The sequence below is a fragment of the Drosophila innubila genome (assembly GCF_004354385.1).
Source record: "Drosophila innubila isolate TH190305 chromosome 2L unlocalized genomic scaffold, UK_Dinn_1.0 4_B_2L, whole genome shotgun sequence".
In the NCBI taxonomy this organism is placed as follows: Eukaryota; Metazoa; Arthropoda; class Insecta; order Diptera; family Drosophilidae; genus Drosophila; species Drosophila innubila.
In genome coordinates, this window is record NW_022995372.1 from 1,673,034 (window position 1) to 1,685,255 (window position 12,222).

General features: G+C 45.6%; 1 protein-coding gene across 1 annotated transcript in view; it reads right to left on the reverse strand.

The window, feature by feature from the left end:
• Positions 1-3,565: 3,565 nt before the first annotated feature.
• Positions 3,566-12,222, reverse strand: part of LOC117780127 — a 119,854-nt gene continuing 111,197 nt past the window's right edge. The window contains 9 exon segments of the mRNA XM_034616539.1: positions 3,566-4,639; positions 4,707-5,132; positions 5,205-6,944; positions 6,947-8,425; positions 8,487-9,482; positions 9,549-9,743; positions 9,803-10,003; positions 10,453-11,823; positions 11,826-12,137. Coding sequence (XP_034472430.1) covers positions 4,398-4,639; positions 4,707-5,132; positions 5,205-6,944; positions 6,947-8,425; positions 8,487-9,482; positions 9,549-9,743; positions 9,803-10,003; positions 10,453-11,823; positions 11,826-12,137 — 6,962 coding nt within the window. The 3' untranslated portion in view covers positions 3,566-4,397.

Here is a 12,222-nt window from a genome sequence, read left to right on the forward strand (position 1 = left end):
CAACTGATCCACGTTTGCGAATATCGTTTACATTTGACGACTTCGCTTTTGGGGCCGGTGTTGAGCTGGCGTGGGAGGGAGTGGGGGCGTCACGCTTGGCCGTACGCTCACTCTTACTCTCTCTCTCTCGTTCTCGCTCAGTCGCTCTCTTTCGCTCGCTGTGTGAGTGAGCATTTGTGGATTTTGTTTTTTTTTTTTTTCGTATTGTCGTGCGCTTGTTTCGGCTTTCCGGCGCGGCATCTGATAGCAGGCAGCCACAATCAGAATAACCGCAAACTAAAATATTACAAACGAGTGTGATTGACTGCGATATACCCTGCATACACGTATATTATTTATATTCAAAAAAAACTACATACTTATATCTTTTTTTAATATCTTTCAAAACTTAATATATGTTTAGTATTAAAATCGTATTTTAATTGTTAACGTTTCTACTACGAGAATAGCTGATAATTTTTTCATACATTTTAATTAGAATTTTATTTGCTTTTTCTATAGATTTATTGACCAGTCGTACTTCCCTTTTCAAGATTTCATATACAGGGTTTACTAGCTAGAAAAGATGAGAGAGAGGTTTGAAAAGAAACGAGGTTTGTTCTGCTATTTGCCGTTTGTTTCAGCTGCTTATCCCCCAAAGCTTGCATATTAATTTTTATTATACGACCAGCAAGAAGAAGCTACAATTTGGCGAGCAACTGAGTTGAAAGTTGTCGTTTTAAAGCTTTTTGGATGGGATTTTTTTGAGGGGTAGTCGGGGTCATATTGGATAAGTGCATTTTTTATCACTTAGCAGACAGAGGCAGCGATAAGCTGATTGATAATGACGACAGACAAGAAGGGATTTCAAAGTAAGGGGAGTGAAGGTAAACGAACAAAATATGAGACAATTTTAATTTGATAATCATATGATACAGATAAACGAGATACTTAAGTATGAATCTTAAATATAATAAGGATCACATGCTCCAATTTGAAACTGGCTTCGATCGATCGACATATATAAATATCACCAAACATGACTAATCGTAATTGATTGTAACTGATTTTGTCTTTGCATAATCTAGGCATTCAAGGCATTTTGAATCAATTTCACTTTTTGAATATAATTAAAATTAAACGAAGTAAGTTTAATAAAAAAATCCAATAAGAACCTAAATATTGTTTATTTGATTCCTTGTCGAGTTTATCTATTAACTCCCCTGTTTCGCTCTAAGAAATTGTTTAGTTTGGGAAAATTTCGCTATATAGATCTTACCTTAACTCGGGTAGTTGAGAATTTATTAAAGATGCATATTCGTTTCATTATATTCGAAAATTCTATTTGCTTCAGAGACAGAAGTGAATGTATTTATTATAAAGATTTTGAAAATTATATTCCACAACACTTTGCAACCGAACGTTACCGAATGCCTGAGAAGACTGACTCAAGCCACATTAAACCTGAAGAGACGAAGAGAATTCTACTTTACTATCGGAATCAAGCTTAATGTATACTATATACAATGTACAAATATTCAAGCTGATATCAACATGAACTTAGCATTAGGAAGCCACAGTTCAAACCACTTCCTGTTTGATAATATGTTATTTGCAAACATCAAAGCAGTGCAAGAATGCTGCAACGCCAGCGCTTTGAAAATTTTACTGTTGCCACCACAGCTCCTCCGCATTTTTTATTGATAAAAATTGGGAAAAACTGGATTTTTGAGAATTTGAATTAAATAAAAACACGTTCTCGTACTCAAATTTAAAGTGTTGTTTCATACTAATTACGATGTAAGCCTACCAACTTTTCAAATACAAATTTTTGTTAAGTTTTTCATTATTTTTTACAGAAAAATAAAACGTATCAGAATCCAGTTTAAAGTGTTCTTTTACACTAAAAACGATATAAAGAGTAGATTTGAAGTGAAAACTTGGGATTTAAAATTTTGAATTTTCAAAAATTTAAAGGGGGGACCCTTATCATTAAATTATAAAATTTTGAAGTTACTCAAATCTTTGATCTAGCAACAGTCAACAGTTAAAATTTAAAAAAAAAGTACCTAAGCCGAACCAGTACACACATTTTGGTTTACGTTCCTAAAAAATTATTTATTTCGGTTTTCAAGTGCGGTACTGGTTCAGATATATTTTACCCCGTTAATCATCTAGTACATACAGGCATAATTGAGTTTAGTTACTCTAGCTTATGTGTACTTGGAGCTGTAAAAATAATAATTGGAATGTATGTATTTTTAATTTTCTTTATTCATATTTAATTATTATTTATTAGTTTACAATAAGCGATTAAAATTATAGTTTTTTTTGTTTTATTTTAAATACAATTCTTTATAATTACAATTGAACTATTGTTGTTCTTTATACAATTCTTCTCTCTTTTATTTGAATATTTGATGCCAGTGCAAAAAGTTTCATCAACTTAATACTAGTTGTTTTACATTGATAAAATGGTTTAAAACGTTTTGATTATGAAGAAAAAATAAAAGTTTTAGATTTTTTTAAATTGTGAGCGAAATTGTTTAGTTTATAAATTTGTGAACTTTTCTGTATATTTTTTAATAAGAAAATAATTTTACGTCTGGCATGAACCTATTGCTGGGACGAGGGAAAAGTTATGTAGAAACCTATACACAAAAATTACTAAAAATACCATCGGCTTGTGTATTATTTACAATTGGTTTCTTTCTGTAACTGTGTGTGTGTGGGTGTGTGAGTGTGTGCGAGTTCTAATGGTATTTTCACTATATAAAGAAATTGTCTTCTGTTTTGGCTTAAAGTAGTGACTATACATTTTTTTATGTTTAATAATATTAATTAAAAACTTCATTTTGAATAATTTAATTATAACGGCGCATTCCCTTCCTCCCAACTTCCTTCTCAATCTAGGCAAACAGCCACGCCCCCTGTAAAACGGACGCCCAAAACAAAAATTCGCTGCATAGTTTTAGGCGCGTTGACAGCTGCGTTCTGTGCTTAATCCGAAAGGGAGAATTGAGTGGAAAACAAGGGTAATTCTCGCCGATTCGTTGTTTAGTTTCTTTTCTCTTTTTTTTAAGTACTTCTACGTACTTGTCGCTATGAGTTTAGTTTTTAGTTAGTGGAAGTATCTTTTTTTTCATTTGCATTTTAAAACAATCACAACAATTTAATATTAATTGACTAAAAAACTACAAAAATAATTGGGTTAATCATAGTATAGATCAGATAGTAAGTAAATAGTGTTATATAGTTCAAATCCTCCATTAGTCGTTATTAAAACAAAACCTTAATTAATCTTTTGTGCGCTGTCTGACGCCTCAGTGGCAGTATTTTTTTTTTGTTTAGTATTTTTATTCAAATACTTTTTTTATTGGGATCATCCACTTCCAGTGCCTAAATCAGGTTCATTTGGCTGTGATCTGTGTGTGTGTGTGTGTGTGAGTTGAACTTGTTTTTTCTCGATATAATCCTTAAAGAACAATCGTTGGTATATTGTTCTGTGGTTAAACTCTCTTCTGGGCAACTGGAAACTAAGCTGTTCCCTAAATTGGGGCTTTACGTACTGCTAAGGAGTATTTTCTTTTCGGAGTGCATTGTTCGTTTCGTGTTTTTTTTGTGTGTGTAGAAAATTAAGGCAGTTTTCAATTGGAAAAGGCGAGCTCAGATCCTAAATTATATGTGTATAGGAAGTGTAGTAGTGTGTACGTGTGTGTATTGTGTGTGTGCTATAATACAAAGTGTTTTTGTTGTTGTTGTTGCTACTACCCACACCCTAAACAATTATAGGAAGTCTTTATAGTTATATATGTATATAACAAAATATCATTATGTAATCATAAATCGACTAATGAAGAAGTTGTCGTTAGAGAACGAGAATTCCTTTGTAGCTGGGTCTGCTCTTTTATTCTTTCTACTCTTTTATTCTGTCTCATCTCTATTGGCAGTTTCCTTAGTATTTCATTTTGTGGGTCTACGCAAAATTCTCATATTAGTAAGGAAAAGGAATACTAAAAAGTTAATACAATAATATGTATGTATAATAATAAAATTATTTTCTTAACGTTATTAAATTAATAATGTTTGTGTGCATTATTTTCACTTAGTTCGTTTTATCTTTTTACAATTCTTCTTTCTTTCATTGCGTTTCTCAGCGTGTGGGGTTTCATAAACTCCCTACATACGCGACTACAGTTTCGGCTCACAACTGTACTTTTGCTTTTTCTTTGCTTGCTTTTCTTTTGATTGCATTTCATTTGCGCGAAATTTAATTTCGTTTTCTTCTGACTTTTTGCACGAGCTTCTCAAATATCATTCTATATTGTATTTTTCGTTATTTTGCATCTTTTTTTTATGTCTAAAATTATAGCTAGGTTTTTGTTGTTGTTGTTGTTTCTTGTGGTTACTTTACGTGTTTAGGATATATAATCGGGCGTTGGTTCAGGAGCAGCGTCCGGATTGGCAAACAGTGGGTTGGGGAACTCTGGTGGGTGGGGCAGTGGTGCCAAGGTCTTGGGACGTCTTCTGTAGGCCATTAGCCAGCAGGAGACCGCAACGGCGACGGCGACAAGGGCCAACAGCGCCGTTATGACCAAGGCTATAATCAAACCCACCATGGAGACGCAAATATCCTCAACGCGCTGAGCAGCCGGTTTGACTGTAAGAAACGAAAAATCGTGTTAGAGGATTATTATCACCGAAAAATTCCGAAAAATTGTACTTACTGTTGTCATTATTGAGACCGGGACCGCTGCGCTTCTCGAATGTCAAAATGGCATTGGAGGAGATGGTAATCTCCTCGCGCAGTTGACCCTCCACTCCAGTGTTCGTTGCAATGGCCGTCGTATCGCTGGGGCTATCTGCAATGGAACGACGACGTCGTCCAAAGGCGTTGTAGCCACCGCAATTGACGGGCTGACATTTGCCAAAGCAAACGCGTATGTTGCACTGGAAGCGTATGTTGTCGCTGGAGGGGAATTTGAAGGCATTGAAGCTGGCCAGCAGACTGTTCGTATCGGGATTGTATTCCCAGTTGCCGAAGATGCTGGTGTCGTTGGCACAGCCGTTCTCATCCGTGACCATATACTCGTTCTCAACATTATCCTCCATGGTCTTGGCGATGCAGGAACGTGCAAAGCCACCATAGATAGCTAAGAAAGGAAAAGATAATTGCATTGAGTTAGACTTAAAGTATTAATTGAAACGATTCGAAGGCTACTCACTGGCTGGTTCGATATCCACTTGGAGTCTGAGATTGTCGCCAATTTCAGCAGAGTTAATCTCCTCGCCGTCATTGGTGATGATCCTCATCTGGCAGATTGGCGGAGGTCCAGTGTTGGCAATAGTTCCAGCCGTAGTCAGCATGGAGACATTGAAGCCCAGGGTGACATTCTTTTCTCCCGTTTGATAGACGCACTTGATGTTGTAGGCTTGAGCTTTGTAGGTGACCAGCTTGGGATGCTTCTGTATGACCAGGACAAAGCTGGCCACATCCTTAACGGCTTGCATGCCACAGCTGCCGAAATGAACGCGGAAGATTTCAGTGCGTGGCACCGTCTCTCCGGCCAAATTGACAACGCGACGGCATTCCTCATCCTTGCTGTGTCCCTTCACATAGAGAACGCCATTGAAGCCGGGCTCCGTGATGTGAATCTCCACTTGGACACCATCGGCCAAGCAACTGACAACCATGTCGGGACGTGGGAAGTCCGTGCGGAAGTTGGTATGATTGCAATGCAGTTCAGGGTTGCCCGTGTATCCTGTGATGCATTGGCACTGAGCGCGATGATTCACGGCATTGCAGAAGGCATTCACGCCACAAACTTTGGTCAGGCAGGGATCCATGCAGGTCTTGGTTTCCGGATTGCAGAAGCGATTGTCCGCACACTGTTCGTTCGTTGTACACTCTGGTGGTTCGTCGGGCTGACACTCGCCTTGTGGGGTGAGTCGATAACCCAGCTCGATGGGGCAAGTGCAGCGACCACGTTCATCAATTACCATGCCGCGTTCCAGGGCGCACACACAATGACCACTCTCATCAATACGATAGCCTTGCTCTACCAAGCATGGAGTGCAATATTCGTAGATGTCGAGGGCGCTACCCGGTGGACAGACGCACTGTCCATCCACGTCGCGAACGAAGCCCTTCTCGATGACGCAGAGGGATCGCTTATCGCACTGTACGGCCGCATTGCCGGTGTAGCCCTCAAGGCACTCACAGATCATGGTGCGCACTGGAAGTGTGTCCAGCACACGGCATTCGGCGTTTACGCCACAAGGCTGGGTTGCATTGCAGGGATTGATGCATTCGCCATGGAGACAAGCTTTTTGTGTAGGACAATCATTATCGCTGATGCAGATGGGCACCACACCTTCCGGTTCGCAGCCATTGCGTCCGGGTACAGTGCCAGGTGAGCAGGCACATTGTGGCTTATGTTGATAGACCTTACAGCGTTCGTCGCTGGCGCAGATTGCCGTAGTCTCGCAGGGATTGGCGCATTTGCCATTGACACAGGCATTGTCCGTGGGACACTCGTCGTCGGTGCGACAGCCAATGGGTGTACAGCCGAGTCTGGCATTACCTCCATGTCCAGGAGCACATTCGCAAACCGCACGATGATTGATGGCCAGGCACTCAGCATTGGGACCGCATTGCTCGCCCTGGCAGGCGGGCACACAGAGTTGATTGCGGCAGGCATGCGTTGCTGGACACTCGGAATTGATGCTGCACTCGATCTTGGCGCACTCGAATTCGGGATTGCCTTCGTAGCCCTGGCGACAAGTGCATACGGGCTTATGGTCCTTGATGCGACATTCCGCATTCAAGCCACAATTGCAGGGATCTCGGCAAATGCCATTCACACAGGACTTGTCCGCAGAACAGTCGCTGTCCGAGATGCAACCGACTTTGACAACACTCGTGGTCGGCTTGCAGCTGCCGCTGCCGCTGCTGATGTAACCGTCGGGCAGATGCAGATCATGGTACGCACTGGAACTGTGGGCGTCACCTGACACTGGGCAGGCTGTTGACAGGGTTCCAAAGCCAAACAGGGATTGACGCATTGTTCATTGATGCAGGCCAAGCGCGACGGACAATCCGTGTCCAGTTTGCACACGGGTTGCGGTGTCATGCGACAGTCCACGTAGGGATTACCCACAAAGTCCGCAGGACAGCGGCACACAGCCATGTGATTCTGTGGACGACACTCGGCACGTGGTGCGCAGATGTTGTGATACACACAGGGATTGACGCACTGCTCGTTCTGGCAGGTCTTGTCCGTGGGACAGTCGCTGTTGCTGCTGCAACCGATGACGCGACAACGCTCGTAGGGATTACCACGATAGCCGCTGAGGCAGCGGCATTGGGTGCGACTCGATTGGACATAGCACTCGGCGTTGGGACCGCACGGATCGTTGAGCAGGCAGGGATTAATGCAGTTGCCATTGATGCAGGCCTTTCCTGAATCGCATTCACCATCCACGCGGCATCCAATGGAACGACAGGCGGCATATGGATTGCCCTCGAAGCCATCCTGGCAGCTGCATACAGCGCGATGTTGTTGCACCTGGCAGATGGCATTGGTGCCACAATTGCAAGGATTGCGACATTGGCGATGCACACACGCCTCCTGATCTCCACAATCCAGATCACTCTCACATCCGGGAGGACTCTGCAACACCACTGCACGGCATTCGCCGCTGGCATCCGGCACCTGAGACTCAGGACACTCGCAGACCATGGTGCGAACTGGAACGCTGTCAAGGACGCTGCAATGGGCGCTACGTGCGCAGGGGGAGAGTTCCGTGCAAGGGTTCTGGCACTTGGCGTCGATACAGGCCAAGCCACTTGGACAATCACCATCATCGCGGCACACTGGCTCCACAGGACGCGGCTGGCAGTAGGCATGAGGGTTACCCAGCGGCAGTTGATCGGGACAACGGCAGACGGCGCGATGTTGCAACGCTTGGCAGATGGCATTCTGAGCGCAAGGACTCTGAGCACAAGGATTCACACATTGATTCGCCACACAGGCTAAATTCGTTGCACAGTCGTGATCCGAGTGACACTCAAGACGCAGACACCTCACAAATGGATCACCCTCGAGTCCGGCTGGACAACGGCAACTGGCGCGATGATTCCTTCCATAACACTCGGCATTCAAAGCGCAAGGATCCGAGACAAGGCACGGATTGAGGCATTCACGATTCACGCACTGTTTATCACCGGCGCATTCATCGTCCGACTGGCAGCCAATGGGGGCACATCCAAACTGGGCATTACCCGAGTATCCTGGCTTGCAATAGCAGATGGGATGATGATTCTTAACAATGCACTCGGCGTGGGGTCCACAATTGCAAGGATTTATACACTGCGCATTGATGCACGCCTCTGTGGCGGGACAGTCCGAGCTGGACTTGCAACCCACAGTAATCACATCCGAAGCTGTAAAAAGTGTACAGATTAGCTGAAGTTAAAGCCGGAAGAGGTTAATCCTGATACTTACGTGGTAGGCAGCGTACACGGGGATCTCCTGTGTAGCCTGGTGGGCAGCGGCAGACCGCAGCACGATCCTGGGCATGACAATAAGCGCCAAGGCCGCAGGCATCGGCTACACAAGGATTCACGCAACGTTCATTCAAACAGTTCTTGTCCCGAGGACAGTCATCAGTGCGTGTGCACTCAGCCTCCGGATTCCTGGGACGGCCTACATCCGTGGTGTAACATTCGATGCGTGGATTACCCTGGTAGCCAGATGGACAACTGCATTGGGCATAATGATCCCTTGCACTGCACTGGGCATTGACGCCGCAGCGTTCCAGGCGACATGCATCCAGACAGCTGCCATGGAGGCACACCTCGGAACTGGCACACTCGGCACTATGCTGACAGCCGCTGGGTACAATGACAGTCTTGATGGGCACACAATTGCCAGAATTGTCGGAGACAGTATCGCTGGGACACTTGCAGATCATGGTACGCAGTGGAAGAGTGTCTAGGACGGCACAGCTCTGCTGGGGACTGCAGACGTGGGGTGTGGCACAAGGATCCGCACAACGTTGATTGATGCAGGCCAATTTCGATGGACAATCCGCATCTTGGGTGCACTCCGGCTGTGGATCTTTCTTGGGCAGTTCGCAGACGACGAAGGGATTTCCCTGGAAGCCAGTACGGCACTCACACTGTGGCTGATGGCGACGTCCCTGACAAACTGCATTCACGCCACAAGTATCCTGCTCACAAACTGGTCGACAGACGCGATTCAAACGATCGCAGGCTTCGTGATCCGCACAATCCTCGTTGTATTGACAGTGTCCTGTGATGCAGGCAATGAAGGGACTTCCCTGCGTGCCGGCAGGACACTTGCAAACAGCTTGGTGGTTCTGTGGCAGGCACTCGGCGCCGTTACCGCAGCGCACCTGGCCATGGGTACAAGGATTCACACAGTTCTCATTCAAACAGGCCTTGTCGTAAGGACAATCTGCATTGATCTTACACTCAGCTGGAGGAGAGAAAATTAGACAGAGTTAGACCAAGTTCTCATTGATTTATCTACGAGGTTACTTACGTTTGAAGCACTGAACTTGTGGATCACCACCCCAGCCAGCGGGACAGTAGCAAATGGGTCGGAAGTTTTGTACACGACACTCAGCATTGCCAGCACAAGGATTGGCCTCGGCACAAGGATTCTGGCAACGCTGATTGATGCACGCCATTGTGGGCGTACACTCCGAGTCGTGTTTGCAGCCAGCTGTGATTTGTGCTACAGAATAAAAGGTAAGGATTAGCTTAACTCAATGTATATCCAAAGACTGGACTTACTTGGCTGATAACAGTTGGTGAAGGGATCTCCTTGAGTACCTTGTGGACAGCTGCAAATGGCACGATGTCGTTGTGCCAGGCACTGAGCTGTGCGTGCACAAGGTGATGCATCCAGGCAAGGATTGACGCAGTTGCCACCGCGGCAAGCTTCCATATCCTGGCACTGATCATGCGATAGACAACCCTGGTCTTTTGCGGGTTCTAAATTATAAAAAATAAAAGATTAGTCAGGATTTCTATAAGAGTTCAAACTTTCAAGGATGTGCAGCAGTTAGCATTGAGTTATCGAGTGCATTTATTGTGGTGTGCAACTCTTTAAACGGGAGGAAAAGATAGGAAAAAATGGGGGATCTTAAATATCATAAAATTAGTTAAAAAACTATTTACAACTTGGCTGCAATGAAAGAAGCAAAACTCGGCAATAAAGCAGAAAAATAAGTACAGTTCCATCTCACATTTGTAGGTTAGAGAGAAGCGCGTGCTACGACATGAACGGAGAGAAAGAGGACAGATCTAATATTTTATGTAAGCTCCTGTCAATTCATGCTTTATCATTATAGTTCATGTCAGAACAGGCTTCAAACTTTATGTACCCAGAAAATGTGAGTGGTTATTCTGTAAGTAGACTTTGTTTCTGGAGAAAAACCTACCTTTGCGACATCCAATGTCAGCATCACCCACATAGCCAGACTCGCAGCGACAGATCATGGTGCGCAGTGGCAGAGTATCGACGACTTCGCAGATGGCGTTGGCACCGCAAGGATGCGTGACATCACAAGGATTCTTGCACTCGCCGTTGAAGCAGGCCAATTTGCTGGGACACTCGGCATCCATGGTACATCCCTCGGGCTGAACGGGCAACAAATCGCAACGCACGGCGGGATTACCGCTATAGCCAGCGGGACAACGGCACTGGGCGTGATGATTGTCGACACGACACTGAGCACCAATGCCGCAGTTGCAAGGATCTTCACAGCGTTCGTTACGGCAGGCAAGATGGAAGGCACACTCGTTGTCGCTGCGACATTCAGGACGTTCGCAACGCACGAGAGGATTACCTCGATATCCGTCGGGGCAGTGACAGCGGGCGCGATGATTGAAGTCGGCGCGACAGATGGCGCCAGCACCACATTGCGTGAAACCGCAAGGATCAACACACTGTTCATTGATGCAGGCCTCTGTGGGAGCACACTCGCCATCCGAGCGACATCCGAGCAGGTAGCAATGCTGGAGTGCATTGCCAGTGTAACCCTCATTGCAAACGCAGAGCGGGCGATGAAGCTGGACGTGGCAACGTGCTTGCTGAGCACACAGATTGGACTGCTCGCAAGGATTGCGGCAGATTTGATTGACGCACGCCTTGTCATTGCTGCATTCGGAATCGCTTGTGCATTCTGGCTTAGGGGGATCCAACTGGGCCACCTGCCGAATGCACTGAGCAAACGGAGAACCATAGAACTCCGGTGGACAGCTACAGACGGCCTTGTGATTGATAACACGGCAAATGGCATTGAGACCGCAGGCATTCTGGCAAGGATCAGCGCATTTCTGGGTGATGCAGGCGCGATCTCGGGAGCAATCTTCATTAGTTACACACTCCGGATAGCTGCAAGTGGCGGCTCCATTGTGAACACGGCAAATGCCATTGCTGCGACAGGGTGATGGCTGGCAGGGATCAATGACCTCCACATCACGTGGCGATTCACATTGCACAAACGGATTTCCAATCATCTTGTCGGGACAACTACATATGGGACTGTGGTTGATCGTCTGACAGATGGCGCCATATCCGCAGACGCCAGCACAGGCATCCACGCACTTGGAATGCATACAGGCGCGATCCTTTGCACAGTCAGAGCTTAGGGTACACTCAGGACGGCAGCCCTGGGCCAACGGATTGCCAAAGAAGCCGGGCAAGCACTCGCAAACAGCCTGATCGCGCTGCACACGGCACACGGAGTTGAGGCCACATGGTGAGGGATAGCAAGGATCCGTTGGTGGCGGTGGTGTCGCCACACGGAACACTGGACAAATGCATTACCCGTGTAGCCCGTTGGGCATGAGCAGATAGGTATGTGATTGTTGACATTACAGTAGGCCTCCAGACCGCAGGTTCCTGGACAAGGATCCGCGCACTTGTTGCGTATGCAAGCCCGATTAGCCGGACAGTCAGAGTTGCCAACGCACTCAGGACGGCAACCCTCGTAGGGATTGCCAATGTATTCCTGAATACACTCGCAGACATAGCTCTGGCCCCGCAGGCGACACTCAGTGTTGCTGCCACACGGCGATGGCTGGCAAGGATTCTTTGGTTCTGGAATTGGTGTGGGCAAAGCTGTAAAACGAGAGGATAATGATTAGGACATTAGGTTTAAACATTGCCCTGCCTATATACAATATGCAAACTTTTGGAAATGGGA